The following is a 27,694-nucleotide window of genomic DNA, read 5'->3' on the forward strand; positions in this document are numbered from 1 at the left end:
TTCTTTCGTAATTCCGTTTCTTATTTCCAGTGGGAAAACTATTAATCACTCTCGATTTAGTTCCAGACGACAAATTGCGAGATGATATTTCGCGACACAATGGATTCTCAAACAATTGTTCACGGGATAGTAGATCACCCAACAATGAAATGGCGAAACAATATAGTTCACTGACCAATCCTTCGCGAAACAATAGATCACCAACAATGGCTCGCGAGGTAACCGATCGCGAAACAATAGATCGATAACCACGTGGATCCACAATGTCCAAGAATGTTGGAAATTTCACTGAGAATTTTTGATTTAGCACTCCTACGAACACTTGATGCAATCGGCACACAATTCGCTTTGTCAATTGGCGCTCAACAAGCGAGAAATTCTTCAGTTTCGGAGCCACGTGTTCTTTTCACCACAATGTTCGCTCACTAAAATGTGATAACCGCGTCCAACCGAAATCCGGTTCGAAGGACCATGTTCGAGACGACACTAAGTATAATTCGCGAATTGCGATGTACGAGAGGAGATTAATTCGAAAAACGACGAAATTTTAATTTCTTCCAATAATGGAAAAATAAGCCGAACGAGATCGAGATGAAAGACGATGCTGATGCTTCGAGATCTTTATTGACACTGATTGTAATTACATCTGTGTGGTGACCAGCCGATTTAAACAATAGACATGAAATATTTTGTTCTGATGGCATATCTGGCTTATGTATTCGATAGGGTTCAACAACAAATTAATTGGCTTTAAATTGTATTTTACAGATAGTTCTTATACTAATCTTAGTTATTAGTTATCTAGTTAATTGGTTAATTGGTCTCACAGACCGAGAATCAATAATTTTCATTTAATTAGAATAAGTGATTCACCTATAATTGGACATCTAGCTAATTGGATAGACCTGTAAAGCGACACGAATAATTGGATATTTCGATATGATTCTCTAATTAGACGTTTTTGTAAACCTCCTTTATGCAAGTTTCAACCACACGATGAATTTTTAGATGTTTTCCAACAATTTTACTAGATTAAGTATTTTGCACACTTTTCCTGTGATTATTTGTTAGATTTTCAATTATTTTCATGTTTTAGCTTATTTTTCACATTGGGCCTGATCACGAACATCACTGTCACGTACGCTTTCACGTCACTTACACTTCACTTAATCTTTTTGTGTCTATCATCATTGTCACGGACAGTTGCGTGTAAAAATGAACTCCGTGAAGTGAAAGTGTTCATTCCCGTTTATAAGAGACATGTTGGTTGCATAATTTCGGGTGTTTTGAACGTTGTGTCGGTTGCATAAATTTGGACGTTTGAACGTTATGTAGGTAAAATTAATTCAGCGTATGAGATAATATTCCATTGAATTAATCGTATATTTTAGAATGACAAGTTTGCGATTATACCTCGATGATTAGTTTCTACAATTTTGATGAATAATAATTTTTTTTTATCCAGTTCATTTATTTGTAAGGCTCAATCGCATAAGCTTTGTGGAGCCGCTAATTCAAGGTTTGTTTATACAAAGTTTCAACTAATTTCTATGTTTAGTAGGATTCGACCGAATACTCGCGGTTTACTCGAGGTTAAAAGGGCAACATTTTTGTGGGACGGGTCAGGTTAGGGATATGGATATGAGGTATCGTTGTCTCAACCGAGAGTTGCCGCATGCACTGTAGCATTGTGCATAATGACCAGGGATAGCATCTGGTGTCCGGCTATCTGTCGAGGGTGGGCGACGGTGAGATGGGGGGACAAGACAAACAAACTAATAACGAAAAAGGAAAACACAAAAGCATTAAATACTTATACTAGACCGTTTCACAAACATATAGATCAACTGCATATAGCAGATGTCGCGAGTTCCCAACACGTCTCTAACAGGAACATAGGGTTGTCTTCCTTGGACCTCAAGGGCATTCAAAAGGTACTCTCTGGCTGCGTAATTATCCGTACATTGCCAAACTGCGTGATCGATGTCATCGTAACCGTTTCCACACCGACAGACGTTGCTTTGAACAAGATTTATTCTGTGGAGATGCACATCTAGCGAGTAGTGGTTGGACATAAGTCTACTCATTACACGAATGAAGTCACGACTTACGTCCAAACCTTTGAACCACGCTCTCGAAGAAACCTTTGGAATAATTGAATATAACCACCGCCCAAGACTTCCAGTGTCCCAATCGGTTTGCCAACTCAAGAGGGAACTCTGACGCAGTAATTGGAAAAATTCATCGTATGAAATCTATCTATCAAACAATTCGCCTTCCTGGGCACCCACCTTTGCGAGAGTGTCCGCCTTCTCATTGCCAGGAATTGAGCAATGAGAGGGGACCCAAACAAAGGTTAACTTATAAGATCTTTCGATCAGTGCACTCATCTGCTGTCTCACTTTTGTGAGGAAATAAGATGGGTGCCTACTAGTTTTCATCGGCTGGAGAGCCTCAAGCGAACTGAGACTATCCGAGAAAATGAAGTAATGGTCTGCAGGCTTGTTGGAGATCATCCCCAATGTGAAGTCGGTTGCTGCCAGCTCAGCAACATAAACGGAACAAGGTTCCTGCAGTTTACGGAAGGCGCTTGAATTTTCATTGAAAACACCGAAGCCAGTGGATCCATTGAGGCGAGACCCATCAGTGAAGTATCTTTTCATGCAATTGACTTTTTGGTACTTTCGGTTAAAAATACGGGGAATGAAAGTTGGTCGAAGCTGATCTGAAATCCCAAGTATTGCTTGTTTCATCGACAGATCGTATTCAATTGAGGAACTGCTGATGGTGAAGTGAGCACGGTCTGGAGTAAACGATGGAAGACAAATATCTGATGAAATATAGTGATGATAAATTCTCATAAACCGAGATTGTATATTTAGATGAAGCATTTTATCAAAGTTTTCAATCACAAGTGTGTTCGTGACTCCGCATTTCACCAGTATTCTGAGAGAAAGTTCCCAGAATCGGTTCTGTAGAGGAGTTACTCCTGCCAGAACCTCGAGACTCATGTTATGCGTTGAGTGCATACAGCCGAGAGCTATACGCAGACAATGATATTGAATTCGTTCCAATTTTAGAAGGTGACTTTTAGCTGCTGAGAGAAAGCAGGAAGAGCCATACTCCAGAATAGATAGAATAGTTGTTTTATAAAGCGTTATGAGATCTCCCGGATGAGCTCCCCACCACGTGCCGCAAATCAAGCGGAGAAAGTTGACTCTTTTTTGACATTTTTGCTTCAAATACGTAATGTGGGTATTCCAAGTGCATTTTGAATCAAACCAGACACCAAGGTACTTGAAGGTCAATGATTGGGTAATGTTTCTGCCCAATAGCTTAAGTTGCAATTGGGCTGGGGACCGCTTTCGAGTAAACACTACCAGTTCTGTTTTCTGCGGCGAGAATTCTATCCCTAAGTTCCTTGCCCAAGAAGACAAGTTATCTAGGGAATTTTGCAATGGTCTTTGCAAGTTTTCGGCATGGGGACCTCTGACGGAAACCACACCATCATCTGCAAGTTGTCTTAGCGTGCATTGTTCTGCCAAACAACTGTCAATATCTTTCACATAAAAATTATAAAGAAGGGGGCTGAGACATGAGCCTTGGGGTAGACCCATATAACTATTTCTGGAAGTTGTCAGCTGTCCAAGGGTGAAGTTCATTTGCTTTTCTGACAAGAAATTGTACAAGAAGTTATTCAAAATTCCAGGAAGTCCACATCTGTTCAGATTGTCTGACAGAATTTCTATGGAAACTGAATCAAAAGCTCCCTTAATATCCAAGAATACTGAAGCCAGTTGCTCCTTGTGCGCAAAGGCCAGTTGAATATCTGTAGAAAGCAACGCTAGACAATCGTTTGTTCCTTTGCTCTTGCGAAACTCAAATTGTGTACTTGATAGCAAATTATTTGTCTCGATCCATTGATCGAGTCTTCGAAGGATTATTTTCTCCAGCAATTTTCTAATGCACGAGAGCATAGCAATCGGACGGTATGAGTTATGGTCAGACGCTGGTTTGCCAGGCTTTTGAATTGCTATCACTTTGACCTGTCTCCATTCGGGTGGCACAATATTGTTTTCTAGTAGAGTATTGAATAAGTCTAGCAAGCGTCTTTTCGCGATATCGGGAAGATTTTTTAGAAGAACGAATTTAATCATATCGCTTCCGGGTGAAGAGTTGTTCGATGAAAGAAGAGCCATAGAAAATTCCAGCATTGAGAATGGTCTGTCCAGAGGTCCACCGCTCGGAAACGTTTCTCGAAGAATTTGTTGGGCTGGAACTGAGTCTGGACAGACCTTTTTCGCGAAATCGAATATCCATCGGTTGGAGTATTCTTCACTCTCGTTGGTAGATGAGCGGTTACGCATGTTGCGAGCTACCCTCCACAAGGTACGTATTGAGGTTTCACGAGAAAGACCTTCGATGAAATTGCGCCAGTAACCGCGTTTTTTTGCTTTAACTAATTGTTTCAGCTGTATTTCAAGCTTTGAATATTCCTCGAAGTGTGTGGATGTTCCATGTCTGCGAAAAGCTTTGAAAGCATCAGATTTTTCAAATACAATTTTGTGCATTCATCGTCCCAGCCAGGAGTGGCTGGTTTTCTTTTAAATGAAGCACTTGGAACTTTTCTTTTTTGTGCTTCCAGTGAGCTTTTATACAATAAATCGACGAAGAATCGATATTCTTCCAATGGTGGAAGTATATCTATTGATTCGACACCGATTGTTACCGCCGTTGCAAATTTTTGCCAGTCGATGTTCCTTGTTAGATCAAATGGAACTCGAGATGGTTCAGTGGATTGTGGGCTACACTTGATTGATATATTGATTGGCAAGTGATCGCTACCATGGGGATCATTGATGACCTTCCACTGACAATCTAATGATAGCAAGTTTGAGCACAAAGATAGATCGAGTCGGCTTTCCCGAGCCGGAGGTTTTGCAATTCGTGTCACTTCACCAGTGTTCAAGATAGTCAAGTTGAAATCGTCACATAAATCGTAAAAAATAGCCGCCCTAGCGTCATCATAAAGATCGCCCCACCCAGTACCATGGGAGTTCATGTCACCCAAAATTAGAACTGGGGTTGAGAGAATCGAAATTAGATTCCAAAGTTGACTACGGCTAATGGAAGTATTCGGGGGAACGTATACTGAAGCTATGCAGAGTTCTTTATTCTTTGCAGTTATTTGACAAGCGACGATTTCGACGTCTGATAGAGCTGGGAGAGGAATTTTATAGAAAGAGTAGCACTTTTTGATCCCTAAAAGTACTCCTCCATAGGAATCATCTCTATCCAGGCGAATAATATTAAAATCGTGGAAGTTGAGTTCTGTGTCAGAAGAAAGCCATGTTTCGGAAAGAGCGAATATATCACAATCATAATTTTGAAGTAAAAATTTGAACGAGTCTAGCTTAGGCACTAGACTACGGCAGTTCCATTGTAGCACATTGATCATATCTTCTACTACGTTAGATGAATTATCCATCGAATGATATGATTGATGCAAGGAGGGGCCATGAAGCAGTCAATTGCTTAAGATAAGACTTTAAAGAAGGAAGCAAGGCAGAAATAAGGCTTCTGAGGGGGTCTTGAATTTTGAACGTGTTGAGTATGAAGTCCACAATGTCCGAAAAAGCTATCAATCCTCGATTAGACGCGAATTTTCTACGAGAAGATCGAGGAGCAGCGTTTTTATTTCTCTCTTCTCTGGGTAATGACGTAAAATCCTTGCTGCAACCAGGAACTGGCTGAGAAGGAGCCTTCGGATTCGTTTTTTTGCTACTATTACCCTTGGAATTAGACAATCTTCCGAGGGTCATTTTAGCTTTCTTAAGGTGCACCATTGGTGAAGAGAGCTTTCTTTTTGATGAATCATCCATTATTGAAGATTCTGGTGCAGCCGAAGTATGACCCTCATCAGAATCAGAATCCGATTCTTGAGATGACAAAACCGAAAATTGGTTTTCATTTTGAGCGGCTGATGCCGTCTTTAGCATTTCAGCATAAGTCCGCTTGGAGCGTCCAGCGATAGAACGCTTCACTTTATCGGAGTGCTGTTTGTACCTTGGACACTCTTGTAGAGGGTGAGGATTCTCGCCACAGTGAATACATTTTTCCACTGTTTGAGTGCAAGAATCCTCACTATGTTTATCGCCACATTTGCCGCAACGAAATTTGTTGCCGCAGTGGCTAACCGAGTGTCCCAACTTTTTACATTAGGTACAATTATAAACCCACGGTACAAACTGGGAAAAAAACATTTTCTACTTTTACATAGTTTGGGAGAACGGAACCTGCGAAAGTAACTCGAAAAGAGTGCGAGGGCTTATAAACTTTTTTATTTTCCTCCAAAGATGCTGAATGCAGATTTCTAACATCCAGGATCTTTACAAGATCTTCAATCATCGAGTTTTTGAAGGAACCCGACGCTTGTTTTAGTTCATCGACACTCAGACTCGCGTCGGTTACTACGCCTTCTATCTCCACTTCTCGAGAAGGGATGTAGATGTGATACTCCCTGTTAAAAACTTCGTGGTCAACAATCTTGTTGGCCACATCAAAAGTCGGTGCTTCTACACGCAGTTTGTCCGGTTTCTCTTTATGTATCGAGACGCCCTTATAATTACGCAGCAAATCTCTTGAAATATCAAGAGTTCTCAAAGCTTTTTCCTTGGGCCGAAAGAAAACAACCCATGGTGCCTTCGAAGACTGTTGACGCGCAACATTGGCATCAGCAGATGTCATAACGGTTGCGCAGACGGTGCGCAACCGCCTATGAAAACGAAAAAAAACTCGCACGCACACACACAACTCACACGCACACACTCGCGCAAAAACTCAACTTAAAACTAACTTAGACTAAAAACTAGCTCAAATCAAATATCTTCTTGAAAAAAAAACAATAATTTCGTAAAAAAAAAATGTAATAAATAAAAACTCAATAAAAAAATTTAGTCTGATGAGTTCGAACAACTTGAACAACCCTATTCAGGGAGCTATACAACGCTGCACGCTACGGTATAAGCACAATAGCGAGACGGCAAAAACTATTCTATTGTACTTCTCTGTTTGATGTTTGGTGAAGATACAAATGTGACGCTCAATGGAACCAATTCACAGAACACCGGTCCAGCGTCGCTGGAGAGGTGCTGCTTCCTCGCTGTTCCGGATGCGTTGGCACTTAACTTGTCACCAATGGGCGAAAGAAAAAAAAAACAACAACCAAAAATCACTTTGGCGGAGGGGAAAAAAAACTTTCCAGCTTCGATATTGTAGCGGAGGACGGGCAATGTGTGTCCGTCTCTTGCAAATAATCGACGAGGAATGGATGAATAATAATATCTTCTATATATCAGAACAAATCCGACTTTATTCACCTCACGATCAGTATAATCTGAGCTACTCTCATATGGGATTCTGAAGTTTAATCCTCTTATTCTTCCCATTCTCGTGTAATTTGATGTACGGGACAGAGGTTTGATTTAATTATTTAAACAGAAACTAGTCAGCAGCGTCGGTCAGAAGCATAATCCTCATAGAAAACATCTAATGGGTTTCAAGGAATTTGACAAAAGCGAAAGTGATTCAGATTTTCTTTAGCCGGATATCAAAATTATCCGGAGAAGAATTTAAAAACAGTATCTTGTAAATACTTTGCAATGATAGACTCATTTTTTCCTTGTTTGAAACTTATTATCACTTTTTTAATATTCTTTCATTCAAAGTATGTCTTCAAAATAATACCGTTGAAAATATCTATAACGTAAAAATAATTATCGTCCTGATTCTGGTCTGGTCCGCCAATTGTGAATGTTTGAATTACAAAAAACTAGCTCTGCAATGTTGGAAAAACTTTACAGTTATTATTTTATATTCAAAATATCAACAAATCAATATTATACATAATCAATCATAATGATCGTATTTGGGCCAGTGGCCTCCATTGCCATTTTATGGTGTTGGAACTCTCTCTTAGTCTAATATTAAAATAGAAACAAAAAAGTTCTGTTCATTGAGGACAATCGGAAGTAGACCTTCGCTTTGTTTCAATGGGCCTACGGGAACTACATTTTTAATCCTTAGTTACATCCCCATCCCCTTTTGTTTCCTAAACAAGACAAGATTCAAAATGTTAGCAAAAAAGCTAAATAAATACGAAATTAAACTTACTCCATTCCGCGTGACTAGCTTTCACCATCTAAAACACAAGTGACAAATATACCTGTTTTTCTCCGTGACATGACAGTATCGTGGTATTCATAATAACACCGAGTTCATCAAAGTTGTCACGACGGATGAACTCTTCTGGATTCTACACACACGGTGACAGCCGTAATTAGTTTCTATACAATTCACATCGTTTTCACCGTGAAGTGACGTTCGTGATCAGGTTATGTTTGTTGATAAGGCCAATCACAGGTCACAATCGCCGCTGATGCGGATTTTTTTTCATTCTCAACAAGAAGGTCACAAAAAACTTGAAAGCCCAGAATTTTTTTTCAATTTCCCAGAGCATTTTTTGTGTACCGTTATGGACTCATTTAATTAAATGAATTAATTTAAAGTTATTACTAGAATGCAACAACTGATATTCATTTAGAACTCCACTGACAATAATCCCATAAAATCCAACTGTACCATACGTCTGGCATTTAGTCGAAATCTTCGTAGTATTCTCAGTTCCAGAAAAGAACGCTTCAGCTGGACTTGATGTCACCATCCAATTTCGTCAAAATTTTCACTGTCATCCAAGTGAATGGGATGGTGTAAATATAAATCGTATCAAGTTGTTTTGTAATGACCAACCATACAAAACTGCTTACAAACTGCTGCTTGTCAGGTGGTTTTGGTGAGATTGATCGTTAGAGTGCGGAACAAATTTTGTGAGAATATGCCAAAAATGTAGATGAGTTTGAGTATATTTAAAAAAGCTTTAGCTAAAAAGGGGAACTTGAAACCATTTCTTAAATCCATCGAAAAATGGATGACCACTCAGCGATAGTATCTGAATTTTTTCAATTAGTATCCCCAATAGATTCCCGAAATACAAAATCGTTTGTTAGAAGGGGATCCCTATAGAAAAGATCGATTTTCACGTTTTTTGTAGTACAAATTCAATCCAAAAAATCGGAAATCGGAGAGGAAAAAATCGATCTACTAATTTTTTTTTTTTGGATACAGTTAACGTTGGTAGACCGCAGCCTAACATTTGAACAACTAGTCGCCAGCAATCCCCAAAAGTTTGGCCATCACTGTTCTAGAGCATTTACAAAAAAAACAAGTAAATTCTCGAATACCATTAATTTGGATAGAACGTTTACTCGAATGGAATGAGAAAGGCAGTGGTTAGCGTCCCACATTATAATTCCGGGGGTTCGGGTTCGATTCCCGTTCTGGCCGGGGGATTTTTCTTCAAAGAAATTTCTTCCGGCTTGCACTATGGTCACGCGTATTCTAGAAGTTGTCATTCCAGAATACATTCAAGGCGTTTTATCCGGCATAGAAATCTCAAACAGTGTTGCCACATTTAAATCTGTACCGGAGAGGTTAAAAATCTTTCACATCTGTACTTTTTATTCCAAAAATCTGTACCATTAAAAATATTCGTTATAGAGGAAAATCTATATTATTAGCCGTTACTTTTTTAGGCATCCAATTTCTGGGCAATCGATTTTCATGAAGCGCATTACAAAATTACAAAATATTCTTTATTATAGAGACTTTCAGCTGTAGGCTGGTTCATCTCTTTTCGGCACTCTCATCATAACGGTCGCACCATCCGACGCGAATCCTTCAGACGATTCTTGTAAGGAATTTCGTCCTAATGAAACTTCCCTTGTAAATGCTTTTATGATCAGCCAAAAATAGGGTGACCAACATTTTCGATGAAATAAAAAAATCCAGCTTTCTTATCTCTATAGATAGAGGTAAACATAGTTCGACAATGTTGTAGTTCCATTTATTTAAAACATCTTCATAGAACAAAGTTTTTCTCTATCTCTTGAAATAATCGATATAGCGCGTTTTTCCTAATGTGCGTTGGGGTCACCATTAAAAAACTGTTTTTTGCAAACATTTTGCGATGCAGAACTTGTCAATATCTCAACTTTACCCAAAGTTATTGATATTTCTTCCCAAAAAAATATGTTCTCTGCAATTGTTTGTCATTCTTTCTGGGGCAAACATAAACAATGTTTATTAGCGGCATTTGAAAGAACAGAGATCACTCTATACAATTTGTGATTTTCAAAACTATGTTATTTTTCGTATTCGAGTAAATTAAAATTGAAATCATGAGTTTTTGGGTGCAAAACCACCAATAACTTTGAGTAGGATCAAGATATTGACAAGTTCTGCATCGCAAACATGTTTGTATCAGTATTTTCTAAAAGTCTTTCGAAGACAGTTTGCATGTAGAATTTGAAATATAAAAGTTAGAGCGAGAAAACAGTTTTTTTTTATGTTGACCCCAACGCAAATTAGGAAAAAGGCGCTATATCGATTATTTCAAGAGATAGAAAATAACTTTGTTCTACAAAGATGTTTCAAATAACTGGAACTACATCATTGTCGAACTATATTTACCTCTATCTATAGAGATAAGAAAGTTAGATTTTTTATTTCATCGAATATGTTGGTAACATGAAAATGAACGCTCTATCATATGGAATAACTTTGTCGAAGACAGTTTTTGTCTAGAGAAAAACTTTCGAGCTCTAAATTCTAATTTCCACTCCTATCTCCTGGACCTTTGTGCACTGGTTACGAGTTATACATTAGTAGACTTTTTTCGAAAAACCCTGAAAAAGTTGTTGTTAGAAAAACCTCTTTTCCTGTAGAAATGCCATTCTTCCGATGTATGGATGAATTATTGGTTATTATATGAGCGATTCTTATTTTTTTTTTTATTCAGAAAAGAGGCACCAATCAACACTAAACCATCTCAATTAATATTTTTGATTTAGCTGAAGCTTTACCAATTTGTTTCATTATACGGGATAAGTTTTTAAATGCGATCGCGACTAATTTTTTAAAAGTGCTTATGCAAAAATGATATTATTTAAGAAAACAAACTATAACACACTGAGAAAAAAAATAGACTTTGATTTTTTTAAACCTAAACTGTTGGTACAATAAAGCCCATACTGTTTCCAACAACTGGTTCGTCATTAGATCATGGGCAATGAAAAATACTTTAAGGCATTTTTAAATTTTCATTTTTTTCACAAAAATTTCTAGCACAAACACTAAAATTCCTACCAAAAAATCTAGTCAAAGGATGAAATGTAGAAAAATATTCATAAAAAAAAATTATAAAAAAAACTATGTTTTTTTTAAATTACACTGAAAAACAAAATTGAAATTAATTTTTTTTCAAAAATCTGTTTTTCTAAAGTTCTCAAAAAATATCTAAATAGTCCCTACAATTTCCAACAAGTCACCCATACATTGGAAGCTGGGCACTTTCAAAAGCAAAAAGTTTTCCTAACAACAACTTTTCTATGTTTTCTTTGAATAAAATTACAACTAATCCTAATTTTGTTTAAAATCAAAATAACGATATAGATTATTCGACAAAGTATTCGATCTTATTGAAATAGTAACTTTTGTCGAATTCGTCAACATTCTCTCTTTTATAGTTTCTGGAATATATGGCATTTTTGTATGCAGACTGAAAAAAATAATGTTTCACTCGTAAAATTTGTGTATGTAAATTCTAGCGTTTCACTTGTTCTAGACGTGTTTCTAAATAGAAAAAAGTATGCTGAATATTTCAATCGTGAGTATCTACACACTAAAATGTGACGATTTGAACATTCATAGTATTTTTCCGAAGAAAACATGAGAAAGTTGTTTTTAGGAAAACTTTTTCCCCGTACTGCCCATGTTTGCATAGGAGACGTAGTCACCAACACCATTACTGTTGGGAAAACGCAATTTTGTTGTTTTTTTTTTGCCTACAAGCGTAACCATGCAAATTTCCAATTAAATAATCTGTCCAGTTGAAGGATTTTATCGACAAATAGAGGGCCTAGGAGATTTTGCGGATGTAAATATATTTTTTCCATTTGGAAAACGCTTACGTCTATTTATGCGGACAATCAATCGTTTCAATGAACATTTGTTCGCATAGCTAGACGTAATCACCAGGTTGCTCTGTCTGTAGCGTTAGTATTTACATTTCCGATAATAGTCAAAACTCTCCGTTAGAGCAGGCCATGATATTAGCTATATAAAGGTTGCTTTTGGTGAGCTCTACAAAAAACGTAATTTTAGTGGTAAAAACCCCTCCAGAAAAAGGGAAAATATATTTTTTCTCGTTTCAAGGCCGTCAATTGTAATAATCGTAATCGGAATTTTTCATCGGAAGTGCTAACAAAAACCTTTTATATTATTAAAAAAGTCATAGCCAACTTGATCACGAGAAAATCAGTGGCGCTTAAAGCGCATAGTGAACGTTTCAACATAGACATAGTTTATACAAGTGGAGTGTTCTGACTACTTCGAACTGGATAGAATAACTTCATAGGCTAAGTGGCATTGGATCCTTTGCATCCGCCTCCCGGCGATCCATTGGAAAACATGAATTCTAGAACATTACCCAAATGGATGGACAGAATGGGAATGTACGGACAAAGAATTGTGCTATCATTGAGACCGATTGGAAACAATATTCTTCCGAAAAATCCCTTCCTCATAGGGAAATCAATTGATGAAGTTTGTGGTAAAATTGAGGCAGCTCACACAGAAGACAATGGCACCCAATAAGTACTTAAAACCAGGAGTACGGAACAAGCACGAAAACTAATGGAAATGACCGAGTCAATAAAAAATGCCCAATATACACAAAAGAAGAGAAAATCATAAAGATAAATGTTGAAAGTGGCATTTCATTCGCTGAAGCAAGGAAAGAATACGCCAAATTATACAGTGCAAATACTTATTCAGCAGTATGTAGTGCACAGAGTAGACTGGAGAACATCAGAAAAGACAGCGAGAAGGACAACGAAATACACATGTTGAAGGAGTAACTGAAACGCCTCAGACAACAAAGTAGTGAATCGGAAAAGGACAAAGAAATCGAAAGATTACGAATGGAATTGATACAAACGAAAAACATATTGGAAGGATTGAAACAACTTCAGGAAGAAATCGAAGAATTAAAATGCAAAGACAATCAAGCTACCGGACAGTCCACGTCAAACATATGTAACTTCTCAAGCCCAGGAATAAAATCACCGAAAACTAAGAAAGTTAAATCTACCATTGACATCAGCAGTGATGACAAACACGATGCATCACGAAATTTGTATTCTGTTACGTCGATAGAGCTTGAAAAGCCAAAACATGTAAAGAGGAAATCTGGCCGTTCCCGTAAAGCGCAAGCTACGAGAAAGAAAGCAACAGATGAAAACTGTGACTCCAGTGAAATGGAAGTTTTTTAATAGAATCATTCAATGCCACGTTTTTTTTTCTCAAACGTACATGTCTAACACGAAATCCAGAAAACAAACATCATCACATCAATTTTCGGTAAATTCATTGAACACACGAGAACTTAGCATTGGAGAAGCAGATCTACAACGTAATGAAAATGAACATCACAACCAACCTACTAGCAGCAGAATAATCGGCTCAAATAGAGCCAGGCCCTTCCTCGTGTCAACCCCGCTCGATGACGTTCTAGGCTTTCCTGAAGATCCGTCGGCGGCTGTTGACACGAGAGGCCTGTTTCCTCGGGCAAGTTATATGTACAATAGCTCAGTTACACTACCTAATTATATATCCCCCCCGGATACAGCTACAGCTCAACAGGTAACAAACCATTACCCCATGATAATTTCATGGAACATCCAAGGATTCAGAACTGGAAAGGTAGAATTAGACTTGTTGATCAACGAAAAGGATCCATTGGTGCTTTGTTTGCAAGAGACCATGTGTTCATCACGTCATCCTCCGCAAATTAACGGTTACACAGTTCATAACAGAGATAGAACTGACTGCCATCGGGCTGGAGTGTTTGTTGCAGTGAAGAACGGTATTGATAGTCAAAGAATTGATACTGACTCCACCTTAGAAGTCATCATCGTGAAGATCGGACAACCTATAAATACTGTCATCATAAATATATATTTGTCGCCCAGCAGAAACGTAAAGAAAACAGAAATCGAATCACTGATTCGTTGTGTGGCTGAACCCATTATATTTGTCGGTGATATAAATGCACACCATCCTTCATGGGGATCCTCCGACTTTAACTCCAGAGGAAAAGATATGGATGAAGTAATTACAGAATGTAATATGGTCGTATTGAACAGTGGCGAAACAACCTTCGTTAATCACGCTACAGGTAACGAATCATGTATTGACATTGCCTGTTGTTCAACACAGTTAGCTGGTTGCTTAGACTGGAGTATTGCTGAGGAAACGCATGGAAGTGATCATCGTCCTATGTTCATCTCCTTCCCAGGAATACTACAGAACACATGTTTCAGACCGAGATGGAAGATAGAACAAGCTGATTGGGCGCAGTATCAAAACAGTTCACCACCAATCGGAATCCAGAAGAACAAATGCTGAACATGACGGAAGCAATGCTACAAGCCGCCAACGAAGCAATACCCAAAACCACATATCAACCTGGTAGAAAAGTGGTTCCGTGGTGGAGCAAAGACATAGGTGCAGCAATAAAAAAACGAAAATAAGGGCTTAGGAAAATGAAATCCGTTGCAGATGATCACCCTTGCAAACAACGTCTTGTAGAAGAATTCAAACAAGCGAGGAAAACTGTACGTGAATTAATTAACTCAGCAAAGCAGTCATCGTGGCAAAAATTTGCAACCAGTTTCAATTCACAAACATCCATGAAGGAAATGTGGAGTAAGTTTCGTAGAATTGGTAAGAGATGGTAAAACAAACTACATAGGAGCAATAACGTATGATGACCGAACTGCAACAATGAACCATGAAATAGCCGAGTTACTTGCCGAAGCCTTTAGTTTTGTTTCAAGCAATGCATCTTACACCGCACCATTTCGTCAGAGAAAAATAATACTTGAAGCTCAATCGTTGTTTGTTCCTGATCAAGCCAATGAAAGGTACACTGAAATTTTTTCCATGTACGAACTGGAAGAAGCTCTAGAAGGAATAAATAGTTCCTCTCCTGGGGAAGACGAAACGCACTATTCAATGATCACTCACTTATCTCGAGAATGTAAAGCACAACTGTTAAAAGCATACAATGACCTGTGGATAGAGTCGATATACCCATCGCAATGGACTACATCAATAATTGTCCCAATTTATAAAGGGAAAGGCGAACGAGTTAATCCAAAGAATTATAGACCTATTTTCCTAAATAGTTGCGTGGCAAAAGTTTTCGAACGCATGGTGAATAACCGTCTCGTTTTTCTTCTGGAGTCGAAAAAATTACTTCACCAACATCAATATGGATTTAGAAAAGGAAGGTCCACAACAGATCACCTAGTTACATTCGAAAAAACTATACGAGAATTATTGGAGAAAAGGTATTACGCACAAGCAGTGTTTTTGGATATAACAAAAGCGTACGATACGACATGGAGGCGCATGGTGTTAGAAAAACTTAGTTCATGGAGCATTGGAGGCCGCTTATGGAAATTCATAGAACAATCATTGAACAAAATAACTTTTCGAGTTGCTGTTAATGGAAGTTTGTCCAACGAAAAAATAATGGAAAATGGTCTGTGTCAGGGATCTGTTCTTAGTGTTACCCTATTTTTAGTGGCTATTAATACTTTAACTGAAGATCTGATCAACGATGTGATCTGTCTCAGTTACGCAGACGATTTGGTATTGATATCAGGTGAAAGAACTTAAGAGGATACTGAAACTAGGCTACAAAGAGCGCTGAATTTGATCAGCAGCTGGAAAGAACGAACGGGTTTCCTAATTTCTGCTGAAAAATGTGCAACGATGATCTTCAAACATCCGAGAGCTAGGAGAATTGTTTCGACACGTACATTGAAAATGGATGATACTCCAATCCCCATACGAAAGGTGTATAAATGTTTAGGGATCACTCTCGATCAGCAGCTTCAATTTAAAAAACATATCGAGCAAATTCGAACATCGTGTCACCAAAGGCTACACTTAATTCGCTGTGTAGCCAATAAATCGTGGGGCGGCGATAGAGCAACAATGTTAAAAATATATAAGGCTACAGTTCTAGAAAAAATGCTTTATGCAGCTCCGGTAATCTCAGCAGTGCGCGATGAAAATTTGAAAAGGTTGGAAACGATACACAATGCCGGATTGAGGGCAATTAATGGAGCATTTTACACCAGTCCTATCATCAGCATTCAAGCGGAAGTGGGTATTCCCAGTCTTAGAACACTACTTGATCAGCAAACAGCTATATGTACAGCAAAAATTAAGGCAAGGAAAGAAGCAGAACGTACAGCAATTGACTCAGAAGATTTCATTGAAAGTTCTGATCGGTACTATTTATCAGACATGGATTCCAGTTCCGGTGAACTTTGGGGATCACCACAATTCACAGGACCCGGTACTACTGAAGAGCGAGGAACGAATATTTTGGGAAAATTGCAAATCTTGCTTCCTAGTATATCATTTCTCCCATCCAAGTAGCTCTCCCTGGGAGAGACGATTAATCAAGGTTGATACATCTTTATTGAATGTTAGTCGCATGAATAATTTACCAGCATCATTACTACAGCGATTTCTTCTAAGAAAATCGACGAGATATCGAAATCATGAAACTTTATACACGGACGGGTCTAAACGTGAAGAAAGAAGCGGATTTAGCATTATCGATAGAAATACGGTGGTAAGCAGAAGAATGGTGGATATTGCGAGCATTTATGCAGCGGAAAGCGAAGCAGCTAAAGAGGCTTTACTATGAGTAAAGAATAAAGAGGGGACTGGAGCGTACCTTATTTGCACAGATTCGCTCAGTGTAATAACTTCGCTCGGAAGCTACAGAATAAGGACGAAATGGAGAGACTGCATGGAAACACTTTACAATACATGTTTCGATAATGGGAAAGATGTCACGTTTTGCTGGATACCGAGTCATATTGGTATACCAGGCAACGAGCTTGCTGACCAAGAGGCGAAAGCGTCACTGAACCATACAGTCGACAGATCCATTGCGGTTGATATTCGGGAAGTTAAAACCCATATAAAAAGACGAATCACTTGGAGATGGCAGGCAGAATGGGATGCTGTGAGGGAGAACAAGCTGAGAGAAATTAAAAATACGGTTTTGCCCTTTACAGTAACAGCAGAGACAAGAAAAGAAAATGTGATGCTTACTCGATTGCGTATAGGTCACACGCTACTTACACATCAGTACTTGCTCGACAGGACAGATGCTCCGAATTGTCGGTGGTGTAGTGGACGACTGACCGTAAAGCACATTATAGTTGAGTGTCCTGGTTTAGAATACGAAAGTAGGAGTACGGGATTACGAGCAAATATGCGAGAAGCTCTAGCAGATGGAGAGGATCGAATCAAAAGCATCATGGAGTTTCTGAGGAAAATTGGAATTTATACAGAAATATGATACGAAAATATGAATTGTAAATTAACTGAATTGTAATATTTAGACTTAAAAGACCCAAATAACATATAGTGGAACGGGTCTCTAATATCAATAAAAAAAAAAAAAACTCTCCGTCGGTAGTTTCAGTTGTCATCGGATAAAATCAAAAAGGTTTGGTATGAAATTTAATGAAATGTCTGGAAAAGGTGCTCTTGATTTGTTGTGATTCTAGAATAGTACTTTTTTCCTGAATACTCTGGGATATGATAAGGTTCGTGTTTTTTCAATTAATTGAATTTGTAAAGGCAGGTAAAGGAAATTATAACATTAAAAAAGACATTTGCTTTTCTTTGTTCATCGCAGTGCAGTGTACAGAAAATAATAATTATATGAGCAGTGTTTCAATTGTTTCTTATATTAATCTATTAGGAAACACTAAATAATAAGACACTATCGTGACAGACATGTTTGGACTCTACAAAGAATGTGATTGAAATGTAGATTTAGCTTTTGGCACATAATACCTATAGTTGTTGAATTTTGAACGATGTATGAAAGCTGTATGGAACTACGTCTGTTATGCGGACAAACAGTGATTTTTCGGAAACGTTTTTTCAAAATTGCTCAAATTTCGAACAAAAAATGTTTGTTTGCATGCTGAGCAAACGTATTATTGCGTAGAATGCAAAACGGCGAAAAAGTCGATTTTATTCATTTTGTCGCTTACATCTCCTATACAAACATGGGCAGTGTAGCACTGCCCTCCTTTCGGTGTATGGATGGAGTATTGGGTGTATTGGGAGAAATTAATTTTATTTGCCAAAACATTTTTTTGAATTGTTTGATATTTTTCAATGAAAACATAAATTATTCACTACATTTTATTGGAGGCGATCACGAGTTCAATTCTCACTCCCGACATTCTTCTAAATGGAAGTAAAAGTGACGATTTCGACCGGAATGTGTTGAAAGTCACTATACAATAGAGAGAAAAAAAACTACATTTTATACTTTGACCAACATTTTGTAGGTCTTATAGTTTTTGAGTGAAACATTTTTAGAAATTTTGAGTTTTTTTTTAAATTTTTTTTTCGAAAAATCTGAACTCAAAAACGGAATATTTGTTAAATAATGAATTGTGGGGAATAATTTATGTTTTCATTATAAAAATATCAAACAATTAAAAAAAAAATACCCGCTTTAATGCTAACTTTAGAGATAATTGAGTGGCTCCACTCCACTCAAGATTAGCCACAAACCGGGGTTCAAAAGGCTAGACTTGAGTCGGCACTTTATTCACTTCTTCTCCCGACTCATACTACGCGCTACTTTTTCTTTTTAATCTTGCCGACAGCAATCTCTGCGTTTGTGGCTATGGATACCACGACATCGAACACGTTGTTTGGTCATGCGAGTTGTCTCTTGTCGCCAGATCGAATTTAGAAAACTCCCTTTGGGCTCAAGGAAAGCATCCCAATGTGCCGGTGAGAGATGTGTTGGCTCGGTTAGACCTTGATTATTTCAATTTCTAAAATATTGTTTGCAGTATGTACCATGGAAAATATAACATACGGCACTGAATAAGAAATACTTACAATTTTTTGAATCCCTATATGGTATCTTATGCAAGTAAGATACATTTTTAAATTGTTTCGTTCAAATTTTTATCTCGAGGCAATTGAGAATGGCGTTAAAAACAAAAAGTACGTTTTTCACCATAGATTCTATAGTAAACCATATAACAATTCAAAAAGTTGTCAACATTTTAGAATTTGTAAAACAATTCAACTTCGGAATAAAGCTTCTGGAATCAGAGTCCTGTTTGGCATTCCAAAAAAAAACATACTTAAAGCTTTGCAGATGTGTGAAAATGACGAAACAAATGTTTTTATTCGGCCGTTGATATCGATGTTACTTCCGAAAGACCATTGAAATCGAAAATTGAATTAAACATCGATGCAGTCCTCAAATTGTTGATCAAAAATCACTAACTAGTTATTCGAGTGATAGTGATATTGAGTGATATTATTCCTTCGCTTGAGGGTTTGTACGAAACTATCAATATTCCAATAATCGGTTCTTTCAATCGTATTTTACACTAAATAAATCACTTTTTTAAATTCTAAAATCGAACATCATAACAGCATTTTATGATATTTTTTACGCAGCCAGTAGAATAGCTCATGGTGGCGAATTTACATCAATGTCATCATTTGGTGCAATTTAGGAGAGCGAAAAAGCATGATTCTATAAAATCATTTTTCTACTCTCTAAATAAGTGTACCTAATTGCAGTGTGATAATGCATCCTAAGTGCAAACCATAATCGATCTCCGGAAGAGGCAAAAACGAAACATAACGTGACCTATTACCATCCACCGCACCATTAGAAGATATCCCATAGATCTAATAATCCTGCCCGTGTGGAATTTAATAATCTCTGGTGCCACTTTGTGCGGAACGGTGACTTAGCGAGGATGTTCTATTCCACTCCATCCCAGCAAAACAGGTTCATCCAACTTCCTTTCTATATGAAGGTCGGCTCGATTACCAAATTAAATGGAAATTTCCCTATCAGACCCCCTCCCTCACTTTCGCACCCATTGCAGGATTTCTCACCACATTCCATAGCTCAACCCCCGGAAAAGCCCATCGAACCACGAACTACAACCCGCAGACAACTTGGGAACATTTTCGCCGAATACTGCTCCACCAGCACGATTCACGGAGTCAGCTACATAGGCGCTCAACAGCGATCAAAATGCGAGCGCTTCTGGTGGATCGTCATGCTGGGCTTGTCGTTGTACGGATGTGCGAAGCTCATCGAGAAAATCTACCACAAATGGGATAGTGGCCCGGTGATCCTTAGCTTCGATCGGAAACCCACACCGGTTTGGCAGATGCCTTTCCCGGCGGTAACCATTTGTCCGGAGGTAAAATTCCGTCCGGAGTGTTTGAATTTCACCAGCACCTATAAAAAGATGTTCTTGAATGAGTCCGCCGGGCCGTTGGAAGAAGAGGAGTGAGTATGAATATTATATCGCAAAAAAATACTAAAAATAACATTAAAATTTTTTTAGAACCCAAAAAATGCTCAGTGTATTGCAAATTTGCGATCGAATGTATTCATACGAGCCATTCAAAACCGCGTTGAGAAAATATTCTTTCAACCAAGATGTTGTACATTATTTGAAACAGATTTCACCGGGGGCTAAAAGAAAACTATTCTTCGAATGTAGAATCAGTCTGTATCCGTGTGTGGATTTGTTCAAGGAGACTATAACAGACGAAGGGATATGTTACACTTTCAATTTAATTCCAGAGAATGAGATGTTTCGTAAGAAAAATTTACACGATAATTACGACTACTTGGAGAGCCCGTATCCATCCTCCAATTGGACCCCGGATGATGGCTTCAGGCCGGAGGCCGAGCTACGAACATATCCAAGTCGCATCTTCGGATCGGGCTTCGAATCGGGAATGTACCTACAGCTCATGATTCCCGATTCGTACGAAGAGAGTCACTGTCGCGAGGCGCAGGGCTTCAAAATGCTTCTACACTCACCGGCTGAGTATCCAGTGATTTCAAAGAAATTTATTCGTCTCACATTCAACCACGAGGTAACGATGGCACTTAAACCCGAAATAATGATCACTGCTGCCGCTCTTCGAAACTATCGGCCCGATGTTCGGCAGTGTTTCTTCGGCCACGAAAGGACGCTCCAATTCTTCGCGATCTACAACCAGGCAAACTGCGAACTGGAATGCCTCACCAATTACACCTTGAAGCTGTGCGGATGTGTGCGGTTCTCGATGCCTCGCGGCCACCGGACGAGACTTTGCGAATCGTTCGAGCTGGGGTGTGCTATCACAGCTGAGAACGATATTCAGATATTGATTGCGAAAGGAGGCATTGGGACAAAATCCGGAACCATGGACCATTGCAATTGTCTACCGGCTTGCAACTCGATCGAGTACAATGCCGAGCTTACGCAAACGAAATACAACTTCAGCAAATCGTATCACCTGCGTTACGACAAATCGAATTCGCACGATCAGATTGCTAGGTCTGTACGAATATATGCATTGATAAAGCAAACATTTAGGTCCATATGTTCCTAATTTTTCCAGCGCAAACTTCGCCAAGTTGGCTATTTACTTCCGGCAAACCCAATACATTACGCAGAAACGTGACGAGCTGTTCGGTTGGACCGATTTCATAGCAAACTGCGGCGGTGTGATGGGTCTTTGCATGGGCGTAAGTCTACTCAGTTTGGCCGAGCTGTTTTATTACTGCCTGATAAGACCCCTGATACTGCTCAGATATCGCGGGAATCGGGAGGAACGAAATGTTGTCTCCGTTCAACCGGTATATTCGTTGTTCAAAGTGGAACGGCGCGCTTAAATAGATGAAATGCATCTAATCAAATTGACAATAATTATGTTAACATATCAATAAGGATCAAAACATGCGCATTTCGAAATGAACGCTATTGAATTTGAAATTTGAAATAAAAATTGAAAAATATGTTGAAATTGAAATAAACGCAGTCTTATTCCGAAAAAACTCACACGAGTGTTTTTGAAGACGGTCGACACGAACGATGAACAATATGCCACATCAAGGACAACTATGCACCTCTTCAACTGATGAAATCATCGACAAAATAAAAGGAATGGTGCTCGGGAATCGTCAATTAAGTTTGAGAGAGCTAATCCGTGAATTAAGTATCTCTCACGAGACCGTTTGTCATATTTTGGTTGTTTTTTAACAAAACTATTTATTGTATTAGAGTTATTTAGCAATTCAGCTGTAACAGAGCCGAATTTATTCGTGTACATTTTTTATCTTAAGATAACTTTTGTTTTATATTACACCGTAGCCATTTTTAAGCGTACGAGTATTTTATCTATTACACAGAAGTCGAATCGGCGTAAGGGTATTCCTATTCGATACACATACACAACACATGTCGCCTTTTTCGGTGTAAGAATATTCCTAATGTTCGAAGGTTCACAGTTGGACTGTTCACGGGACTGTTGATATGAGGCTTCCATTGTTGTGTTATTAATAGTGCCAATCATCGATGCAGCAGACCGAAAATGTGAACGATAAGGGACTGGGATTACCGTCACACGAGGATTGTTGCGTGGACATAGTAGCTAGAATAACACACAAAGATGGTTAGTTGAGGGGCCCTGAGTTATGAGCTCATGATCGTTCGCTTAGTAGCGGACACGCAACCAATCAGGCTATGAAGACCCCCAATTATTTCGGTTGATATTTAAAGCGTGAGAAAAATCGCAGCACGACTATTGTCAAGAGAGCTCAATTTTTTTCGAAAATTTCATCGCCATCAAGTGGCTGAAGACATGCTTGAACGATCAAATTCTGATCCCACGTTCCTCTAACGCATAATTGCTGGATATATGGCCCCGTTCGACTTTTTCCTATTACCGAAACTCAAATTGTCGCTTCGTGGGATCCGTTTTGACAGCATTGAAGAAAATTTCTAGTTCGAAGGACCAAAACATGGTGCCTCTGACCATTGACGAAATCGAGGGATACTTCGGTTGAAGGAGTCCTCGATGCGGATAGTTCGGGAATTTTACACTAGACGAATTTCATCCCAACTCGACTGGCTGTTGGCAGCACCATCTCAGATAGCAGTGAATCGTTGTGGGTGTAAACACCTGGGTCTTTTAAGCAACTTTGCATGCTTAGAATATTCAAATAGAATTAGACTACTTTTTTTTCTTGATTTTTAACATACAAATGTAATTAATAACTAGAATACCTACAAAATTCTGGTCAAAGAATGGAATGCAGGAAATTGTTTCAATTTTCATAAAAAACTACCCAGTTAAAAAAATAGTTTCGGTGAAAACAAAAATTGCTTTAAAAATTAAAACTCATTTCCCTCGAAACATTTTTGTTTTAAATTCTGAAAAAAAAAATAATATGAATAGCCCTTACAATTTCTAACAAGTCGTCCATATATCGGAAGATGGGCACTTTTACAGGGATAAAGCTTTCCTAACCACAACCTGAAAAAATAATGTTTTACTCGTAACATTTTTATGTGTAAATTCTCGTATTTGACATGTTCTTGGCATGTTTCTAAATAGAAAACAGTTAAAAGAGTGTGTAAATCGCGATAATTTATACATTAAAATGTAACGAATTAAACTTTAATAGTAATTTTCCAAAGAAAACATTTTTCCCCGTAAAAGTACCCATCTTCCGATGTATGGACGACTTGTTGGAAAGCATAAGGCTTATTTACATTTTTTTTTTGGGAATTGAAAAAAAAAATTCGTTGAGAAAAATGAGTTTAAGTTTTAGTTTTTTGATTCTTTTAATTCTTCTTTTAATTCTTTTTTTTAACGATTTCAAGTATACAAAGTTGCTTAAATGACCCATGTCTTTACATCCATAACGTTTCACTGCTATCTAAGATGGTGCTGCCAACTCCTAAGACTAGTTGGCATGAAATTTGGCACCATAGTCTTGGAAAAGACCGTTTGGGTGACTTTAACAGATAGTTACTTTATTGGAAACTTTCTATTCTTTCGCGCTGTCGGCAGGTATGGGCAAAATCGCATCGAAATTCGTTCAACAACACTCATTCACAGATAAAACTCACCATTCTATTCTCCGTTTATGCATCACTTTATTTGGTACAGAAAACATTCACCTATCATCTTCGCAAAGCTCATTCTCGATTTGAACGTGAAAATACTGTCTCGATTCCACTCATCTATTCTCGGAGAATTTTGCATTCCCTCATTTGCCTCTCGGAATGACGTTAGAATTACCTAAAGATAAAATCTAAATACAGGTCGGACTCGACTCTCTGGAGACTCGATTATCCGGAATTTTAGACGCGATTATCCGGAGTATTTTGTTTTTGATTTTCGGAAATTTTGAATAATTTCTATAATAATCCTATATTGAATAGCTGATATGGGTATCAAAAGAAATGGCTTGATAAGTAGAATGCAGTTATTTATGAAAAATACAAATCCAAGATGGCGGCTACTACAAAATGGCGGATTACATATTTTCTCAGAACCCCATCAATATGGGTATCAAAGTTATTTACGAAAAATGCAAATCCAAAATGGCGCCATATATATTTTTTTTCACAACCCCATCAATATGGGTATCAAGTAGATTGTAGTTATTTACGAAAAATTCAAATCTAAGATGGCGGCCACTACAAAACGACGGATTACCTATTTTCTCGGAACCTCATCAATATGGGTATCAAATGAAAAGGCTTGACTAGTAGAATACAGTTATTTACGAAAAATTCAAATCTAAGATGGCGGCCACTACAAAATGGCGGATTACATATTTTCTCAGAACCCCATCAATATGGATATCTAATGAAAGAGCTTGAGTAGTAGAATACAGTTATTTATGAAAAATGCAAATCTAAGATGGCGGCCACTACAAAATGGCGGATTACGTATTTTCTCAGAACCCCATCAATATGGGTATCAAATGAAAAGGCTTGACTAGTAGAACACAGTTATTTATGAAAAATGATCATAAATGTATCAAAAGAAAGTTCTTGACTAGTAGAACATAGCAGATAATGGAAAGTCCAATTTCAAGATGGCCGCAGTCCCCAAACAACTAGTTACTTTTTGAATGGTTTCACTCAGTTTGACCTGTTTTTGGGTATGTTTGAATGTTTGTTGGGTTGTCCCACATTAATAGAAAATTGACCCCGGTCTGTTGAATGATTGATCTGAAATTTGGAACATACATTTAATTCTACTGTCATTATAAAACTGCGTATTCTGGCTGAATGGCTTGATTTGGAGAATACACTACACTATGAACAACATAAATTCGATGTATTTTTTGCAATCCCCTCAATATTGGTATCAAGTGAAATGCTTTGACTAATAGAATACAGTACAGGTCGGACTCGATTATATACAGACCAGGGATGGTAAAAAATCACATTCAACGATCAATGAATAAGTATATCCCTCTAGTCGGATGTTTTTAAATCACCCCTTTTATTCTTCATATGTACACAGAGAGAATACTTGGAACGGTGAGCTACCAAGATCTCAAAAAAGCAATTTGAAAGCGGAATCCCCACTGCTTGCACTCTCGAAGCATTACTTCCACTACTCAAGTTTTATCGTGAGTGCAAGCCACAAACGATTAATCCCATTTCATAGATCGGAAAGTGTAACAAGAGACGATCAACTGAAATCTTACGACACTCATCGAGGGATTTTTAATTCTCTATTGCACAGACCGCAGTGAGTGGCTGACTCAGTCTCGTGTCGATTTTATTTTGCTGTCGTCTCCCGCCCGATAAACAGCAGACGGGTAATGGAATGGAATTGATTAATTTTATTACCAGCAGATTTGGACGAATCTCAACCCGCCCAAAATCGTTTTTAGATTCCAATAATTCTTAATTCAATAATTCACATTTCTCTCCAAATAATTTTTCCAATAGTAATTCAATTAGTGACTTCACGAAACACCTTTCGAATTCGATTGAATTTCAGACCCTTTTTTATTTTGTAGATAAAACGGATGACATATTTGATTAATTCAATTCTGTGTGGTTACGTTCTTCGTTGCGAATAAATGTAATGAAATAGTATGGACGTGTGATATTCATGTATCGTGGACTTCCGACATATGTGGCAGTAGATTTATCGAACGACTAATGTTTTTTTATATCCCTTCAAACTTGTTGCATCTCTCAAGTGTACATATTGCTTTGACCGCAGATTTGCATGGTTGAATCTGGTTAATTTCAGGAATTCAGTCTTCATATTGTCGAATGAATAGTGTTGGAACAATAGGTATCGCAGCAAATGATTATCAACATCCTACCTTATCATCAAACGGTATGCGAAGAATTTCAGTGAACTGACGGCATTGGAATATATGCTTTGTGAGGACCACACAATTATTATCAGAGCTGATAAACTGGAAGTCATGAACATCAATTCAATGTGCCCAAGATAAATTTATCCTTTGAAGGTCATTAACCTTTCTAAAGATGATCAGATGGAATATATTCCAATGTCGTCTGGAATAACCTGCTGTAGCGCATTTTTTTTTATTTTACACAGTTTCATCGAAGTAAACGCGCTCGGAAAGGAAAATTGAACGCCCGGACGAGAGAGCGAGAATCGTAAAGCGTACGTCATAGAGACACTCATTCCCATGGAGCAAATTCTTGTTAGGAGTTGAAAACAAAACGAGGAAGGAGAGTAACTCAATTATTCGAACTAGTTTCAGTCTAGCAATGCTTTGGTCAACTCAGAGTTACCAGGAGAAAATCATTTGGTTATGATGGGTGAGGATTAATAGTTAGTCGCAGTTTGCACAGATTGCGATCTGTGCAGTTTGCGATTAATCGTAAATCACATCATGCTCCCTTGTTTTCCATCCTTGATACAGACTCGATTATATATGATTCGATTATATACAAGGTGCGGCAGCATAACTTCCTTCTTTAAAATGCGCGCCACTCAGTTAGTTGATGTCATAGCGGAGCGCTAGTGGTCTCGTTCAAGAAGGGATACTGTAAAGTTTTGTCCCGACACGGTCCAGTCGCCATCATGCGTTGGAATAGTGAGGTGTGTCTTTGCCGTTGAGGTTTACTTTTCAAGCGGATGTTCGGTTATTGCAACACAGCGTGCATTTCGGAATCGCTTTAATTTAGCCCCGTTGGCTCCCGTCCCAGACCGCAAATCAATTGTTACATGGGTCACTACATTCAAACAAACTGCAAGTGCGACAAAAGGAAGAACTGGAGTCCTTCGGCCCGTTAGATCACCTGAGAACATTGAAGCAGTGAGAGCGTCAATGTTGCGATCGCCACGGCGTTCTGCGCGCAAATACGCATCTGGCCTTGGACTATCCGATCGTTCTGTGAGAAGAATTCTTCGTGATGATCTTCATTTTCATCCCTATAAGATGGCGATAGTGCAGGAACTTTCATAACGTGACTTCAATTGAATTCTGTTTATGTGAACCGTCCAAGAACCCTACAAGATTTGAAGACCAACATCCAAGAAGAAATTGCCAACATAACACCTGCTATACTAACAAGAGTCATGACAAACGCCAGAAATCGGTTTACGCAATGTATGG

The 27,694-nt window shown here is 38.2% G+C and overlaps 2 protein-coding genes across 3 annotated transcripts in view; one reads left to right on the forward strand and one right to left on the reverse strand.

The window, feature by feature from the left end:
- LOC129764786 (uncharacterized) overlaps positions 1-27,694 on the reverse strand; it is a 1,146,248-nt gene that overhangs the window by 810,695 nt on the left and 307,859 nt on the right. The gene's annotated exons all lie outside the window — the stretch shown is intronic.
- LOC129765601 (pickpocket protein 28-like) lies at positions 207-21,952 on the forward strand. Its single transcript, XM_055766014.1, has 4 exons — positions 207-218; positions 20,157-20,569; positions 20,628-21,641; positions 21,679-21,952. The coding sequence occupies exons 1-4, from the start codon at positions 207-209 to the stop codon at positions 21,950-21,952; spliced, it is 1,713 nt and encodes a 570-aa protein (XP_055621989.1).

This window comes from Toxorhynchites rutilus, chromosome 2 (genome assembly GCF_029784135.1).
Source record: "Toxorhynchites rutilus septentrionalis strain SRP chromosome 2, ASM2978413v1, whole genome shotgun sequence".
Taxonomy (NCBI): domain Eukaryota; kingdom Metazoa; phylum Arthropoda; class Insecta; order Diptera; family Culicidae; genus Toxorhynchites; species Toxorhynchites rutilus.

Coding starts and splice junctions, on each gene's coding strand:
- LOC129765601 (XM_055766014.1), top strand. Junction 20,570..20,627: donor GGGCCGTTGGAAGAAGAGGA/GTGAGTATGAAT, acceptor AAATTTTTTTAG/AACCCAAAAAATGCTCAGTG. Junction 21,642..21,678: donor CGAATATATGCATTGATAAA/GCAAACATTTAG, acceptor TAATTTTTCCAG/CGCAAACTTCGCCAAGTTGG.